The sequence below is a fragment of the Mustela putorius genome, unplaced genomic scaffold, assembly GCF_011764305.1.
Source record: "Mustela putorius furo isolate JIRA1106 unplaced genomic scaffold, ASM1176430v1.1 tig00000224_pilon_pilon_pilon, whole genome shotgun sequence".
Lineage (NCBI taxonomy): Eukaryota > Metazoa > Chordata > Mammalia > Carnivora > Mustelidae > Mustela > Mustela putorius.
The window spans coordinates 16,748,878-16,767,449 of record NW_025421321.1 but is presented as its reverse complement, the minus strand read 5'-3'; the positions used below and the strand labels follow the sequence as shown (position 1 = coordinate 16,767,449).

At 47.4% G+C, this 18,572-nt stretch overlaps 1 protein-coding gene across 2 annotated transcripts in view; it reads right to left on the bottom strand.

Moving 5' to 3' along the window:
• CNGA3 (cyclic nucleotide gated channel subunit alpha 3) overlaps window positions 1–18,076 on the bottom strand; it is a 29,556-nt gene extending 11,480 nt beyond the window's left edge. The window contains exons 1-4 of one of the 2 annotated variants that reach the window (XM_004752902.3): window positions 17,963–18,076; window positions 9,784–9,897; window positions 7,350–7,529; window positions 4,131–4,181 (exon numbers count right to left, since the gene is read on the bottom strand). In XM_004752902.3, coding sequence (XP_004752959.1) covers window positions 4,131–4,181; window positions 7,350–7,529; window positions 9,784–9,897; window positions 17,963–18,048 — 431 coding nt within the window. In that variant the 5' untranslated portion in view covers window positions 18,049–18,076. The remainder of the gene's footprint in view (window positions 1–4,130; window positions 4,182–7,349; window positions 7,530–9,783; window positions 9,898–17,962) is intronic. The other variant, XM_045077774.1, reaches the window with a different exon arrangement.
• Between the last annotated feature and the right edge of the window lie 496 nt (window positions 18,077–18,572).

The window sequence follows — 18,572 nt, the reverse complement described above, 5'->3', positions numbered from 1 at the left end:
GAGCCCCTCTCCTTGTGAACCTGTGAGACTAAAACAAACCATCTGCTCCAAAGATACCGTGGGAGGGCAGGTATAGGATATCAGTTCTAGATAGTTCAGTTCAAAAAGGGAGAAGACCAGAGGACGAGAGAGTTACTGGTCCCAAGTGATAAAATCCAATGGGGCACCGCCATTCTGTCTCAAGGCCTGAGAATAATCCTCTGTGGTTTTCAAGCCTCTACCGTCTGGGCTCAAGGCTCTGCCCTCCGAGCAATCGTTTCTTCCTCCTGAAAGGGAGCACCTGTCTATTTGTAGCTTAATATTCTAATCAACCTGTTTCCTGCATCTAGAATTTAGGGGTCCCACAGTCTGCCTCCATTTCTGCCCCTTCTGGTCTAAGCTGGCAGTGTTTTCTGCTGGTAGGAAATCTTCCAGAACATTTGAGGTAATGTTTATCAGAGGGATTCACTGGGCTAGACAAGTGGCTCATCCACAGATCTGTCTGAGAAATCCCTTCTCTATTTTTGGCTTCTGTGGGCATGCAGGCAGAGGGGAGCTGTGAGTCACACCCTTAATCTCTTCAGGGAATCCTTTGTTCACTACTCAGTACTTTTGATCTTTCTGAGGTAATAGCAAAAGGTTGCTCTGCCACACCCTCAATTTTTTCTCAAAGCACGATTTCCTGACAGTTTTTAAAATTTAGTATCTTTTGCTTTTGCGTAGGCTGCGAATTTCCAAAATCATGAAGTTCCATTTCCTTCTTGTTTACAATTCTTTCCTCTGTATCTCTTTCCTTTCGGGTTTTACCATAAGCAGCAAGAAGTCACCAGGCTGGACCTTCAACACCTTTGGTTGGAAATACCCTCAGCTAAACATCCAAGCTCATTGCCTGTAATTTCTACATTCCACCCTTCCTGCAGGTGTGGGACATAATTGTACTACGCTTCCTGCCACTGTAAAGCAAGAGTCCCCTTTCTCCTGTTTCCAAAAGCCTGCTCATTTTTTTGCGAGTCCTCACCAGCTGCGTCCTTATTAAAGTCTTGGGTCCCTACTAATAGTCCATTTATAACCATCCAAACAACAAGGTGCTTGGGCAATTTAGGTTTTCTCTGTAATGCTCCTCATTTCTTCCAAGCCCTCACTGGTAGTCTTTAATATCCATATTTCTACCACCAACTTATTCGAAGCGATCTATACTTTTTTTTTTTTTTTTCTTTTTTAGTTATGCTCCTCAGGATTCTTCTGGAGCCTGCTTGGAAGCCACTCCCACATTGTTCAGTATTTGCTTCAGCGGTAGCCCCATCCTGGTAATGAAAAGCTGCCTTACTAGTTTTCTATTGCTGCCATAACAAATTACCACGAACATAGAGGCTTAAAACAACCCACGTGTGTTATCTTATAATTCTGTAGATCAGAAGTCTGGTGTAAGTCTGACTGGACAAAATTCAAGGGGCGGGCAAGTTGAGCTTCTTTTTGGAGGCCCTGGGGCAGAATCTGTTTCCTGCACACCAGGGTTGTTGGCAGTGTTCCGTTTCTTAAAGCTGTAGGACCAAAGTAACGTGTTCTTGCTGCTGAAAGCGGAGGGCTGGCCAGCTTTGTGAGGCTGCTGTATGCCTTGCCTTGTGTCCCCCTTTCTCCTTCTTCAAAGCCAGCAGTTACCTTCTCACTTTGAAAATCCTCTTCCTTCTCCTTCCATCTCATCTTGTGGACCCACTCTTTCCCCCTTTCCGCTTTTTAGGACTCCTGTGATTACACTGGGCCCACTTGATAATCCAGGATAATCTCCAAGGTCTTCAAATTTCATCACACTTGCAAAGTCCACTTTGCCATATAAAGTAATCTCTCCACAGGTTCCGGAGATTAGGATGTAGCCATCTTTAGAGAGGTGGTGGTGAAATTGTTCTGCCTACCTTGCTACTCAGTATTTATTGGGCACTTACTATGTACTAGGCACTTTCCTAAGCACTGCAAATGGATTCACATATTTAGTCTTCACACAACTCTGTAAGAGTGTGTGAGACATTAATACAAACCCTAATTTACAAGTCAGGAAACTGATGCACAGAGAGGTCAGGTAACTTGCCCAAGGTCACAAAGCTCTTTGTGGCTGAATTGGGATACAAATGAGCTTAACTGGTATATATGTACATTGATAATATTATATTAGAGAGATGATATATATTGATCACAATATGTATCTATATATGTAATTATGTATAATTCTAATAAAAATTATATATTCTGTATAATAATTATAGAATATACAAGTATATACCTTACACATTTTATATAACATATTCTTTATTCCTATCTATCTATCTATCTGTTCAGTAAATATAGAAAACTTGGAGGGATATTTCCCAACATGTTAAGAGGGGTCCTCTCTGATAATGGGATTCCACTACTAAAATGAAGTATATTTTTGGAGGGTGTATGCTCATGGGTGTTTTTCTGTGTTTTCCAAGTTTTTGAAAGTGAGTACATAGATAAACTGAATAAAAATTAAAAAATTATTAACTTGTTAGAAGAGTAAGGATGGCCACTGCGTCTTAATGCCAAGAAACCAGCAGAGGGCGCTGCCCACAAGCTTATCAGGCAGCTCAGCTCTGCCAGAGTTTACCACCAGGCGAGAATGAGAAGGCTGGAGGTTATAGGACTTGGCTTTTCCCCTGCTTATCAACCTGCTGTGGGCCTATGAAAGACCCAGCGCCATCCAACCACATCCCTGAACCCACCCAGCACCGCCCTATACAGAGCCGTAAAACAACGCCAGTTTGGGCTAGGAGCCGTTTGCTCCAGGAGAGAGAAAAATGATTCAGGAGCCATGGGGCTAAGTGAAAATGCTAGAAACATGGTGGAAGAATGGGGAAGGATGTCCATGGGAATTATTTCTGTGCCCAGATGGTCCCATTTTGGGACAGTCCCCAATTTTGTCCCTCAGTCCTCGGCCTGCTGTGTGGATCCAGGATTCACACCCAACTCCAAAGATTTCTAAGAGCCTGATTCAGCCAACACTATCTCCCTCCATCCTCGCCTACATCCCAGCCCCAGAACAGAGAAGGCTAGAGAACCGCAGCACCTCTGTCCATGGTTACCAGAGCCCTGGGCCTTTCTCCAACTGCAGGACCCAGTACTGGGGATTCCAGGGTGTTTAATATCAAGTTTGGCTTTAGATCAAGCACATATCAAATAGCTGCTGTTTCGCAGATTAAATAATTTCATTTATCTTGTATTTGATTCTCTGGATTGGAGATCTACATTTATGCAAACAAAATGCATTTAGGTTTCATGGAGGGAAATGGGAAAAACTTCTATCCAAGGAACAAAGGGAAAGAAGAAAAAAGCCTTGACACATTTCTCTTTCAAATGGAAGTCAGGAAATCCAGATTTCTTGCTGATATTGATGGTTTCCCCCACTAAGCTCCAAATGAGACTTCCTCCAGTGCCTATCCCCATGGTTCTCCATCAAGAAGGCTGGAGAATGGTGCACAGACACACACACACGCGTGCTAACACGAAGGTATGATCACACACACGCATACACCCTCCCTGGACTCCTGAGGGGCACTTGCCAGAATCACACCTCAAACTGATCTGCCAAATCAGCATCTGGTGAGAAAAAGTAATTACAGCAGGTCAGCATTTCGAGAGGCTATCCTCTGGAACTATTTACATTCCCTCTTCCTACTGTCCTGATCACACCTCCCCAGATTGGCCCAGATTAGCCTTAGGACAAGAGCATTTTACTGGGCACCCTGGAACTTGAGGTTGGAGAATGGAAAGCACATTCTCATCATGAAGGAGGATATCCACAGCTCTGTAAAGGAACTCAGAGACTGTACCCTCAAATCTGTAGCGAGAGAGGAAGTCAAGGCTTAAAACATTTATGCAATTCAACCCCTCCACATTATAGACAGGAAAAGTGAGGAAAGGACAGAGCATGACTTGCTCCAAGAAGCCGTACGGACCAGGTCCCTTCCCCATTTGTCCACAGGATGAAAGGAAGAGGGGTCTAGTCTAGTGGTGTTCTGGGAGGGTGGGAAGTGGACGCGTTTAAGCAAGGGTGGCGGAGCTGGGGCACCTACTGGGAGGAAGGCGGCCGGTGGGACCAGGGAAGGCGAGGGGCTCTGCTGGGGAGCAGAGGTACTCACTCCTCTGAGTTGTTGCAGGTGTTGGTGTTGTTTCTGGCCAGGGGCCAGCCACTGCAGGGAAGTAAAGAGAATGCAGCATGGGAATCTGAGCTCAGCGCCAACCGCTGGGGGCCATCCGCCCCGGGTGGTTATTCCAGTACCTGCATCCCCAGTCCCCTGGGTCTTTCCACACAGCTTGAAGCACCCGGAACAAAAACTTTTGGTGACTGGTTGGCTCTAGTAATGCCTTATGGGAAGAAAGGATGAACTTTTGGCTGAACTGAATCTTCTGAATAAGTGAGAGTTGCTTTGTGAGTCCCACCCAAACCTGACCTCGCGGTCCCCTCAGTTTCATTCAGTTCAACCCCATGCCAGGCAGTGTACCAGGAGCCACTGGGGACCCTGACATGAATCTGAGGGGCACCTGCCCTGGTGAGGTGAGGAGGGCTGAGCGCCTTCAGAATGCACAAGGCAGCAGCAACCTGCTCACTCATCTGCGCGGGCGGGGCTCTCAGAAGGCACCCTCCCTGCGCCTTGAAAACGCAGTCACAGCAGCTGCTTCCGACTTGCAGAGCAAAAAACAGACCATGGGCGGAACTGTCCCAGTTTTGAGTCTATCCTGCCCTGGGCCCTTGTCCCCACATTAATCTTAACACTTCCTGGCCTGCCAGTCCTGATCCTCATGAGAACTGGGTAGAGAGTAGAGAGTAGAGGCTGGTTTTGCACCCAGCTGCACTTTTATTTAAGGCTGAGTCACACAGTCCTTCCTGGTGGTCTCTAGGAAAAGGCATTATCTCCTAGAGCTCAATTGCTCACACACACGTTTGTGACACAGCTGGTTTAAGAAAGCCAGCGTGGCCTCACAGCCGCCTGTCTGTCGTCCCTGTAGACCATTCACAGAGGACAGCCAGGACCAAAGTCGTGGCCGGTGATACTCCTGCCTGGCTCTCAGGGAGCCTCTTCTCTTCTGTGATACTGAACATAGAGCCAAATGCCTTTCTGTACTTTTGCTCACCTCTGCTCAATTCTTCCTTCCTCTCACCGTTCAGGATGTGGCTCTAACTGCTTGTTTGGGGAGAGGTTCTGATCATCGGAAAGTCTCCCAAAGAATTTTGCAACCCATGTGAAATTGGAAAAGAAAGTGTAGCTCCCTGCAGTGCAGTGGCCCGTGTTCACCACATCTCTGTGTCTGGGGGTTTCTTAAGGCCAAACCAACAGAATAACCAAGACCAGTCTTTGCATACTTTCTGCTTTCCCAATGGGTTTTGCCTGGAAAATCCAAAGTCTTCCTCCCCCTAGGAAGCCTCCCTGATTGATCAGCCGTCATTCTGCACCATCGCATGTACCTACCTACTCTGAATCCTTGGATGAGTGACCAGACATCTGAGCTACAGTTGGGACCTGGCTCTGAGAGGGTCCTAGCCCAACCCTTTGCTCATCTGGTAACATTGGGAAAGGGACAAAGAGGCCAAGGTTCATCTTCATTAGGCTAAGCTTGTCGAGAAGACAATTTGATCAAGTTAGCAAAGGAAGTCTTTGCTTGCCCACCAGGAACTGAACCAGTCTGCCTAGCTTGGTAGAAAACCTCTCTCCCGTCCCCCTCCTCTGCCTTCTTTTCTTCCTTATCTGCCATCCCTCCTTTCTTTCTGGTTCAGCAGCCAAGAGCACGTAGGCCTTACTGTCACGGAGCTCCCTCTCGGTCTAGGATGCCTGGCCCTGGGTACCTGGGATGGCCTGGCACACCTCCCCACCAGCACTCAGGCCCTCCACCATCTCTTCCCAAGCCCAGAACGCCAAGGGTTTGTGGTCCAAACCCAGGTGAAAACATGAGCCCGAGAATTCCAGGCCTTTGTATCTTAGCCGGCAATTTTCATGCCCTTCCTGGTAGGGAGACTAAAGGTGGCTGTCCTAGAGTGGTTGCTAGCAAGATATTTCCTTGAACTCTCACATTTCCTCTTAAATGTGCTTGTATATTTTGCAATCTAGTGCATAATCTATAATAAACCTATGACACAAACATACAAACATGGAAGAAAAATAGAAGCACCAGAAAGATCCATCTTGCTTCCTCTGAGGCTGCATGACCTTCCCTCCCCAGGGGCCCTGGGATGCCTGTTTGAGTTGCTCACACCTGAGCCCTTCTTCAGCTCATTTGACACAAAAACACGCAGGATTTGCTCTAGTAATTATATGGGGACCATCTGTTCTGCTACAACCGTGCTTGTTTTCACCTTTGCACCTTATAAATTTTGGCATTACCTAGAGAATTCAGCCAAAAGACCTTCCTAAGGCCCCTTTTTCAGAAAGCAGATTCTGAGCAAGAGGCTTCCTGTCTGAGAGGCTCCAAGGTGGTCAGCCTCCATCTCTATATCTTACCTCTCCTCTCCTCCTCGCCAATTGCCCAGAGCATCCTAAAGAGACCTTCTGCTGCTCAGTGTCCCTGGATTCAACCTGAGGTGGCCCAGTGGTCTCCCTGCTGACCACAGGCTGGGGAGACTTCCCCAAAACAAGAGAGGAGGGGAGGCAGCAGCTGTGTGTGTGGGGTGTGGGGGTTGGGGGTGAAGTCAGCACCTGCAGATTTCTCTCAAATATCAGTACCAGCCACAGCCCCCAGTCAGGCGGTGGGCCATGCACAAAGTTGCTCAGAGCCTTTGCTCTGCAGACCCTTCTCCTACCAAAAGCAAACACTCTCCCCATGCCCCACCCTACCCCTACCTACACTCCCCACCCCCTGGTTCCTATCCTGATCTGAGATACGGACGCCTCCTCTTGAACATTCTGACTAAGCTGCAAGACTTTCCTCCCAGAAGACTATGTAAACCTAAGCATAGAATTGTGGGTACCATTTAGGTACTCCCAAGATTTATGGATTAAAGTCCTTGGCTTTTAGTAAGGTGGGTCAGAGTGCAATCTAGAATGAGGGTCCTTTGATGGAGAGAGGTGTGGGGGGGCAGCATCCCCAGATGCGTTTGAGAGCACAGACTCTAGGACGCGCTGGAGTGCAGGATCAAATGACACTGGGGATTCTGGTGAGAGGGTTTCCTCTCCTGCAGTCCTTGGACTCAGGGCTGCGACTGGTAGAGCATGCAGGATTCCCCCACCCCAGACACCATCTTCAAGGTCCAGGTCACGAGGCTGGTGCCCCAGGCCCCCCACATAGTAGATCTAGCGGCAGGAGCGAAGCGGTGCCTTCTGCACCCCCCTGTGTAGTGCCGGTGGCTCATCCCTTTGGTTCCTTACCCTCTTCCTCTGTCTGGTGGCTCCTGGCTGCCCGTATTTGACTGGGCATTGCTTTCTTGGCTGGACACCTCCTTTAGCTCAGCTCCGTGGAAACGCTCCAGGAATGAGTCCGTTCTCTGGGCCTCGTGGTGTACGTGCCTGGTGGCCCATGCTCGCAGTGAGATGATCAGGCGAGACATCCTGGAAGGACATGGACAGGCAGCCAGTGCAGAGAGGAAGGAGACGGAAAGCCCCTCTTTTCCTGGCCTGGGGTGGAAGCAGGGATGACTGGCAGGTCATGGGTACTGGGGGCCCCGGGCTCAGGTGTGCATCTCCACTCTCCTGGGGACTTAGTCCCTTCTCCTCCATCACTTGCAGTCTGGAACAGAGCTAAAGGGGCATTGTCTTCATTATAACTTTGTCCTTTTAACACTTGGGCTCTGCCAAGACAGGATCCTTCAAATGGGGCATCAGAAGCCTTTCTGCTTATCATTTCTTTTGTAGAGCTCTTTGTTATGACTGGTAAGCATAGGAATAGAAAAGAATCTAATCTGCAAATGGTGATAAAATTCAGAACAAGGTTGAAAGGAACAAATGCCCACCTCCAATTTAGATTCTTTCCCTAGCCCTTGTCTTATTTGTTATACAGACTCTTGTTCCCTCCCCAGGCTTGTGCATAAGCTTCTTTGCAAGTTGCTTTGACCCGTCTCCTAGAGCCAGGCCCTGCCGGACCACAAGCACCTGAGACCAGTCAGCCCATGTCCCCAGAGCCCTATCTTAGCTTCAGCTTTCCATGAGAAGCTCTCCCTCAGCCCTGCCTGTTGTCTCCCCTGTCTCTTCCAAAGGGGAATGAGAAGAGAGCCTGACCTCTGTTTCTTGGTATCTGGTTGCCCTGACTTGGCACCAATGGGTGCACACCCGTGTTCTCAATCAAATGAGTTCTGAGCAACCTAGAACGAGGTCATGAGCTGTTGCATGCCTTCACCCTAATCACACACTTGGGAACTTTGCCTAGGAGAGTGAGTTAGAGCAAAAAGACAGTCCACGCCCAGAGATGTTGACAGCTGCGGCAGAGGTGGAGATGCCTGCCCAGCCCAGCCCAGCCTCCCTGCTCTGGACACTCCTCCCGCCCCCATCCTCCCTCTGCTGAGGGGCTGGAACCAAGATCCTTCTCCCCACTCCAGTTTAGCCGACAGGTCCAGGAATGGACAAGACACCCACAGAAAGTCACTCAAGCCTCTGAACTAAAAACCACTCCAAGTTGGGGTTGGGTGTTTGAACTCAGGATTGTATAGCAAAAGCCATTTGCAGCCTATGCCTGCTGATGTGTGAACAGAGAAAGCCAGAAACAGAGGAGACATGCAGGAAAAAAAAAATCACAAAGATCATGACACTCCAGGAGAAAATGAAAGGGAAAGGACAGGTGCCACACCCCCGCCCCCAACTCCCCTCTCATGAGCCCCCATTGGCTCCCCTTCCATGAGGTGGTTGATCTGAGCTTACACCAGCCTCCTGCCTCGGCCCTCCCCCAGGCCTTTCAATATCATCTGGTGTGAAGGTGTCCTTGTAATCAGTGAGCCTTCAGACAGCATTTTATTAGTAAGACGAAAACACCAGAAATCTTGGAAATGCCCAGCCACAAGGGGCTACTGAAAGAAACGTTCCTCCACAATTAAATATATGAAGAATAACTAGAGGAATTAATTTTTGCAATAATCTTAAGCAAAAACTGTAGAACACATGACTATATAAATCTACAGCATTGGTTTAAAAAAAATGGTGGAAAGAAATAATCCCCACGTTTGTGGAGCACCTGTTGTGAGTGAGCACTTGGCTCTGATGTGGGCTTCACGTTGTTTGATGCATGAGATCAGTTGTCCAGATGAGATCTGGAAAGGTAAGATGACTTCTTCAAGGTGGCACAGCTCTCGAAGCCCGAGTGCAGATGTCATCGGCTCAGAGCCGGGACCATCTTTCTAATCCTTTCACAAGGACGTGAGCCGGGAAGTCTAGACAGGCACCCAAGAGGGCCTGCCAGAGGCTACCTCGGACAGTGGCCCCTAGGGCCATCTGCGCACCACTGAGGTCCACAAGGGCTCTCCTGCGGCTGGCTGGTCTCGTTTCTCAATTCTTCTCGGAACCCCTCCTGGTTGGCTTTTTTCTAAATTCTTCCAGACTTGAGCAAGTACCTCAATATCACTTTATATGAAAGCAATTTCAGATAACAGCAGTTTTTCTTACATTTTTTTCTCAGCTCAGAATGCTTGACCTGAGAGGATATTCCTCAGGGGTAGACTTCTGACTGCTCTTCTGTCCCTTTTTCTTCTTGAAATCTTCAGCTCCACCTCCACCACCGCCCCCCACCTCCAGCCCCCACTTCTTCCTGAAACTCATCTACATTCTTCCTGCCTCAGTCTCCCTCTTCCCAAGGTGAGCCCTGAGCCTGGTCGGTTACCTGGCGGGCCCCTGGCTGGTGTAGGAGCTTCGCCTAGACTCTGCCAGTCCTCTGGTCTCCATGGCGATCTCCTGCTGCAGTTCTGACGAAGTCTCCTCGCTCGGCAAGTGGACCCTACGAAATCAAATATGCAGCAGGCTAAATTGATTTCAAGCTCATCCCCTCCTGGACACACTCAGGGATGAGCTGGCCAGATGTCCTGCTTAATGAGGAAAGCCACTGGCCCTGGTCTTCACTCTGTCAGTCCATGCTCCAGCAGGATCCAGCAGATCCCAGCTTTTAGGATAGATGTGGTCTTTCCTTTACAGAAAGCCTGACCCCAGAAGGCAGCTTGTCCAGCCACAGCCCGTGGACTTAAGGGGGCAGGACGGCAGCACATGATCCTCATCTGTGCGCCGGGTGGGTGTGTCCCAGGGCCGGGCCCGCCATTGGGAGCCATAGCAGCTGTCTCTACACTGTGATTCCAGAGCAAGAATCCTGGTTCAAACACAACTCTGTATACTGAAATCCTATCTGCTAAGGCCAGACTGTGTGTATGTCACAATACTCCCTGGGCATGCATGTACTTAGTGCTCAGCCGGCAGCCTTCCCAGGAATGCTTTCGGTATTTGGTTAAGAGGGGTGTCCTGGAATATTGAATGGAAATGGCATGGGCCTCCATGCGCATTTGTAACAGTGCTTTTGCATAAAAATACATTTCCACTGTGCCCTTTTGTCAAACCCTAACCTCTGTCCCCTGCAGTGGGGGACTGAGCAAGTGACCTCACCTGCCCAATTTGGGGCAAAAAGCGTGAGCACAAATAGGACACGAGCCCACAGCAGAGCCCTGGTGTTTGTTGAACTGCCCAGAATAAGACCAATGTGTTTGGGCATATTTTCCTTTCGTTCCCTGTCTTTTAAAATCTCCTAGGGCTGAAAATTTGATCAGCTTGATTAAAAGCCATCCAGGCATTGGCCCCTAGGGATTTACACTTCATTCTATGAGTCTTGAAGAGCCCAGGCAGAACAAATTAATTCCATCACGTGACCTATTCCAACCTAATCAGCCTTCTTAACAAGGTGGCAACACAGTTGACGAAGTAAGCAATAATTAATGTCAGGAAGAAGCTCTCTATTTCTCCTCGGTGAGGAATTAGAAGGCAGAGTCCTGAATCCCAGCCTCCAATCTGCTGACTCCTCTTTCTGCAATACCCCCATCATCTCCAGCTGCAGGGTGCTCCCTTCTGTCCCGTGGCCCAGCCTGGCCATCTTTGTAGCGTGTTCTTCCTTCCCTCAGCTTCCTCAGACCAAGGCGACGTGTGTGTGTGTGTGTGTGTGTGTGTGCGCGCACGCGCTAGAACCACACAGAGGCAGGCTACTTCATCTTCTCCATGGCTACCTTCATGGAGATGGGACATGAAGGGACAGCTCTCACACCTGTGCCACATCTGTTTTTGTAGGCTGGAACCTCCCGCTCACCCAGCCATGCCTCATCAGGTTCAAGGCTCTTCCCAGTCATGGTCATGCTCCTGTGAGCAGGTTCCTGCATTCCTGCCTGGCTGGGCATGGAGACAAAGCCCATTGTGCTGTTACTGGACCCCAAGCCAGAGGTCATTGCAGGTTTGTGAGTTTGTGTGCTTTTGGTGTCCCCATGGGCAACTACCATCAGCCAAAACCCAAAATCCCATAATATGGGCTGCTGCTAAGCCAGAAGGTCCTATCTTGTGCATGTACAATTGATTTGTTGGAAGTAAGTTCTGAACAGTTCCATTGATCTGAGCCACTTGATATTTTGGGACCCTTGGGCTCCATGTAGCCTTTTCTCCCAACTTATCTCGTTCACATGCAATACACAAACCATAGGCCACTTATTGACTGTTTACTGTATGCCAGACACATAGATCTTACCATTTAATCCACATAACCACCCAATAAGAGAGAAAACTCAGGTTCTGAGAGGTTAGGTTAAATAACTTCCCCAAGATCATATGGTCAAGTAGCAAAGCCAAGGTTTGAATATCATTCCATCCTATGTCAAAGCCTGCTTTCATCCACTCTTATGAAGCTACTCTCTGTATTTTCACATATGGCACCAATTAAAGCAGGACTGAGCCCTGTGGCATACCACTAGAGACATGGCTCTGGTCCACCAGGTTATACAATGTGGGCATGGCTCTTTATTTTCAAAACCGTCTAATTGAATTCTCTCTCTCTATCCCTAAAATACCACTCATATTTTTTTGTCCTTAGACACATGGGAAACCCTGCCAGAGGTCTTGCTCTAGTTAGGAAGTTCTGATCCCCTTGCCCTTCTAATAATCTGCATACTACAAAGGTGAAATGCACATTCCAAGGCACCCGGGGCAGTCCCTGGTGGAGGGAGAGTGGGATGAGTGAGTGAGTCCATATCTCTAGTCCCTCCCTAGCAGCTGCCACATGGTGGGGTTAGGTGTACAGCAACCGACAGCTTGGGCTGCAGCTCTGTCCCTGTATGTGTGCCTGGAAAATCTGGAGGCAATCCCAAGGGTGAAGGTGTTCTGTCCCCACCAGCAGCTCCTCAGAGAGCTCTAGGCACCAAGGAGTCGGCCCAGCATTTCTGCCCAGCCTGCTTTCTGTTAATTACATGAGGGCACATCCTGAAAACAGATTTATTTGCATTAGTAGCAAAGGAATCAATGACATCAGAGCTGATGAGGATGTGAGGAGAGCAAAACCCACCCCAGATTCCAAACCAGGCCTGTTCTTGGCAGCAGTGAGGGCTCCCATGTGGGGGCTGGATCTAGGACACTTGCTTGAAGGGTGGTGGCAGAGTGGGGAGCTGGGAGGCCTGTTAGCTAGGTGTTCTGTGGGCAGCTCACTTACCCTCGTTTCGTAGTCTTCAAAAAGGAACTAAATGAAAAATTGGTGATTTTGTATCGACTTAAGTATTGTTCAAACAGCCAAGTCCAGAAAAGGCACATTTCACCATGAAGAGTAGGGAAAGCCTTCTAGAAAGTAAGTTCAAGGGACCCAAAGGGGTCTTTTCTTCTTGACATGTCTCCCCACTTGTTTTTTTGTGTTTTTTTTTTTTTTTTAGATTTTATTTGTTTATTTGACAGACAGAGATCACAAGTAGACAGAGAGGCAGGCAGAGAGAGAGAGAGAGGGAAGCAGGGCCCCCGCTGAACAGAGAGCCCCATGTGGGACTCGATTCCAGGACCCCGGGATCATGACCCGAACTGAAGGCAGCGGCTTAACCCACTGAGCCACCCAGGTGCCCTCCCACTTGTTTTTTGATGCTTGAAATTCTCTGATGTCTTATAGCTCCTGAGTCTCCACCCTCGTTCAAAGCATGGGGTTATTTAAATAGCCAATCCACTTAGTTATTCCTCAGAGAAACTGATTTTACCAAGCAGATGGAAGAGGAGATGAGAAGAGAGAATAGCCAGATGTCTGAGGTGACACTTTGAGTCCCTGAGGACACACAGGTACTGAGAAAAAGGCAACCAATGGATGAATGGGGGATCCAGAACCTCCCAGAGATATACAGAAGCAGGAGAAGCCGGGGGCCAGGCCCCATCCTGCCAGAGCTGGTGAAAGGGTCTCGGGCAAGGGACTTGATGGGGCCTTGTCCCAGGACAGTCCAGAAACTACCCTCCCATTTGCGGATGTCGACTGTAGGCAGCAATGACGGCGATGATGACCTCGCAGGAAGGTATCTCTGGGAAGTTGGCGATTAGTGAGAACAAGAGCCGCCAGCAAAACACAATGATGGGACTGTTTTGAAAGAAAAGGTAATTTTCAACTTGTGATGTTCATCTTCTAAGTTTTCTTACAAAGAGGAATGTCCTGTCTGTGAGGTAAATGTTTCCCTTGTCACTGGGAGAAGATGGGGATGCTCATCAGAGCTACCGCATGTTATCAGCTTTTGTACTTGGTGGAGCACCTGGTGAAGATGATACTTTGTTTTTCTTTTCCTCCTCTCCAGCCCTGAGGAACTGCAATGACCCACATGCACTGCCATTGGCCACTTGTGACCAGGGAATTGAAGTGAGTGCATTTTTGTCTTCGGTCCTGGGGAAGCAGCCTGAAAATGGTGTTCTTTGGTGATAATTGCTTTGGGCTCTGCTCAGAGAGCAGCACAAAAAAGGCTTCTCTTCGGTAGGACACAAACCCCTATGCCCCAAAGCTCGCCTAAAATAGCTACACCAGGAGATAGATTTGAGATTTGAGGTACCCTTGGTCCTCATGGTAATTCTCTGTTGCAGATTCTGAAGTATTTCCCTACTGCATTATCTTTTCAAATATGCCAGACTTCTCTTAAATAATCAACTCAACTGAACAGATCTAAATAGAAAAGGAAAATTCAAGACATTTTTATTTCTGGTATTTTCAGTGTTTTGACTTTGTTGTTCAAATGAAACATTTTCATCCTTCCTTATGGTTTGTCTCTAGGAAAGTGATCCTAATAATTTAAAAAAGGAGAAACAGAAACCTGGCTCTCCAGTTTGGTGAAAGATTTGGGGACAAGGATGTTTCAGGGAATGGGGCCATAATAGCTCCTCCCTCCTGGGGGCATTGGGCAAAGGGTCACAGTGACATACAGGTTCCCAGTACAGTTTCTTGATATCATTGAGAACACAGAATGATTAGTATTTAAGGAAAAACACAATTAAATCTCCCAAAAGCTTTCTAAAAGGATTTGATTCTTTAAAATTATTTTTTAAAAGTTTATTTCTTTAAGTAATCTCTACACCCAACATGGGGCTCGAACTCATGACCCTGAGGTCAAGAATCATGCGTTCTACCAACTGAGCCAGCCAGGTGCTCCTAAAACAGTTTGAATTTTAAAGCAAGGATCTATAGTTTGTTCAAACACCATTTCCTCCCCTAAAATAGTGATTTGAAACTTTAAAATTTTTATGTTTACATGCCAGAGTCCCTGTTCAAATGACTCTTACAGGAAAAACTAGTCTGTGTTTAGACAGACGATAGGCTGCTGGGAAGCAGAGGAGGGGCCTGGACCCAGCCTCTGGCCCAAGGCTGTTCCACCTCCAGCCTGAGAACACATGCTCAATCCTTGGTAATGCCAAGGAACCCATTCTAGAAACTTCCATCTGTTAACTCAGTCCTGCCTCCATGAGATAAAGCAAACATCTGCCTCATGAAGGAAGCGTTATTTTTCTCTCTCCTTTTAAAATCTCCATACTGTCTCCATGCGATTCTGTATTAATCTGTCAACAAGCTTTTACCACAGGAGTGGTTGGGCAAGGCCCCAAGTGAGGCTCAGTGAGACCAGACTAGTGGTTAGCCTGAGGAAGCATGACTTGGTCACAGGCAGGAAATGGCCAGATCCAGATGTCAGGACAGCTGGAGCTGTCTGAGGTCAGAGGAGAAGAGGGCTTCCAGCTTGGAATACCAGAGAAGGCCCACAGGAGGGGGACTCATTTCCAAGACTGACAGCACTGACTGAACATTTTTTACACAGGAGGGACTGTGCTGAGAGCACTGACCTGTTCTAACCTCACTACAGCCCTGAGAGGTCAGTACTAGTCCACTAAGCAGGTGAGGAAAGTGCAGTCCGGAGAAGTTGCACCACTTTTCAGAGCTGGTCAGTTGCAGAGCCAATATTCAAACTCAGCTAGCCTGACCCTGAGCCTGTTAAGTCATCACACGGGTCGCAGAATGGGAGATAGGAGGGAGAATGAAGGACTTTTCCCACACCCATGAAGATGGTAAACAGCATTTTTAAAGGACATCAATTCAGAGCCCCTGACTGTGTGGCTGACCCAGCCTCTGAGTGTGCACAAACCCAGCATGAGCCCCCAGAGGCCCATCGCTGGGGTCCATGTGGCTTAAATCGAGCTAGCAATTTATTTTGCAAAGGCTCATCTTCCAGGAGACACATTGAGCTCTCCTGAACAGCCCATGCCTCCAGCTGGGCTTGTAGGCCGCTAGTTGAGGCAGAGCCAGGACAAATCAGGCAGAGGTGGACCATGGCAGTGTCGGGTCAAGCTGGTATTCTGGGCAGGAGCCCCAGCCCGTTAACTGGGCCTGCTTATTCTTGAGTATCTAACCATAAAAGCCAGATGGAGACCCTGTTGTTCTCAGCCCCAGGGAACCTAGAAGGTCCATGAGATGATCTGATGATGTCCCCCACAAGACAAAGGGAGCAATGGGGGAGAGGTCCATTCTGCTTCAAATTCTTCTTGACCTTAATGGTTTCTGTCCTTCTCCCATTGGGCCCAAGGTCCCAGGAACCCAGTGCTGCCCAAGGAGCTTCACTTTACTGCTGTGCCCCATGCTTGGACCTGTTCTCCCCTCCACTCCAGTCATCTTTGAACACCCAGCCCCAAGAGGTTAATTAGCACAGATGTGAAAAAGAAGCTATTCATGCATACCAAAGTTTTAATAGCAGATATCTGTCCTAAGAGTGTTCTTTTTTTTCTTTTAAATTAGGGGCAATGACTTAACCTAAAGGAGTAAGTCTCCAGTGGTGAGACACTGGTATTGACAGTAGGCCAGTTAGGAAGGAGAAATTTGAGCAGAATGAGAACTTTTTTTAAAATCTAATTTTTTTTTTAAATTTCTTTTCACTGTAACAGTATTCATTGTTTTTGCACCACACCCAGTGCTCCATGCAATGCGTGCACTCCTTAATACCCACCACCTGGCTCCCCCAATCTCCCACCCCCTGGTCCTTCAAAACCCTCAGGTTGTTTTTCAGAGTCCATAGTCTCTCATGGTTCACCTCCCCTTCCAGTTTCCCTCAACTCCCTTCTCCTCTCTATCTCCCCATGTCTTCCATGTTATTTGTTATGCTCCACAAATAAGTGAAACCATATGATAATTGACTCTCTCTGCTTGACTTATTTCACTCAGCATAATCTCTTCCAGTCCCATCCATGTTGCTACAAAAGTTGGGTATTCATCCTTTCTGATGGAGGCATAATACTCCATAGTGTATATGGACCACATCTTCCTTATCCAGAATGAGAACTTCTGATGGCTCTGAGTCATATAAAAAATCCCTGGGGCTCCAACACTATGTTAAAATGGTTGGAGGCAATTAATCGCTATTGGGATGCTCTGAGACATTCCTCCCTTTGCCGGAATCCCCAAAGGTGGGGTTCTAGGACTACATGAATTCGTAGTGACAGGGACTCAATCTCTTTGGAAATTATTATCCATCACTCATGAGCAGAGTTACTAAGGAGTAGGACCAAGAATCTACACAGAAAAAACCAAATGTGCATCTGAAAGAAGTGATATACATTAGTAACAGAGGAGAAATGGTGGATGAAGGCCCAGCACCAAGGATGTGAATACTGATGGACTGTCTTTGCAGTTTATGGTCATTGGATAATATGCAGTTCTCATGGGAGGGAGAAGTTTTCATGGGAGGGAGAAGTTTTAAGTGTTATATATATAGGACAACAATAACACAAATTTTGGAAATAAAGTTTCTCATGGTTCAATTCAATCAACTCATTGAGAATTTAAGAAACATAAAAATGTAAGTCCATTTGCACCAAATAGGTACACTCCCACTTCCTCACCCTTGTGCCAGGAGCTTGGAAAAGATGCTGCTCCATTTTGCAGTTGAAGAAACTGAGGAATGGAAAAATTATGTGGGTTTTCCCCAGTCTACTAGTAAGCCATGAAGAGGGCTAGAAGTAGAACTTAAGGCCAAGATTTCCTTATGGCTGCCTGTGTGGGGATGTCATTGATGGGGCTAATGGCTTTACTGGTAAGGCACATCCCACTCCCTGCAGACCATAAGCATAGCATGAATACTGCCCTTCCACTGAAGGCGAGGGACAGGGCATCTGATTTGTACTCATCCCTAGTGCCCAGGACAATGACTGGTGCACAGAGTCCAATAAATGTCTGAAGTATATATGGGAAAGTATGCCAGTTTGGAGAAGTTTTTATAATAAAAGTTAATTTGCTCCATTTGAATCTTCAGTTTATTACCTTTTAGAAGTTACATAATCTTTTGAGCCTCATTTTCTACCTCTCTAAAATGAGAATAAAAACTACTTCAATGGGTTGTGAGGCTTAGGTGAGATGAAGTAAGTGAAGTCAGAAGGAGCACTGTGAATAGCCCGCACCCTTCAACCTGCTGTTTGCTACAGGCTAAGGCATTCTTTACCCCACAGTCTAGATCAGCTATGGGAACAACTCATTTTGTGGGCATGCAATGGAAAGCCCATCTTACCTGCTGAGGCCATTTTCAACATGGTTGAGATCTCTGTCCATGGTCCTTACCGCAGGGTGGGAGAATTGGGTGTTAATCTTGGCCATCTTCTTGCTTAGTCACGTTCAGGTGGTTACTGAAACATGAATACACAGCAGATCACATCAGGGCAGGGAATGAGCTACAAACCCAGCTCATTGTAGGTAAGGGCTATTTCCCAGGACAAGCCCTGGCATACATATACTCTTCCATTTCTCCCATAGTTCCAGCTACACTGTGTTTTAGTTGGGTACCTTTGGGCTCTTCTTCACAGCCTAAAGCAAAAGCAAGGTCTTTCACTCCTTTTTGTATGCTGCCATGCCAAAGAGCTGGTCAAAGTTAAATGCTTATCCAGCCAGTGAATGAATGATTGGCCAAGTTGGTATCTGATATAAGAAAACTAAAATCCTCATGATTCTATGGAATGATGTGATGTTCCCCTTGACTCTGGTTTTCTCACTGGTTTATTTTTATTTCATAATTTTGCACGTTTTAGTAGCTTCCCCAAATCTCATTTCAAAAACAAAGCATAAAAACAAACAAACAATATTTGACATTCATAAAACCTTTACAATGTGATGTTATACTCAAA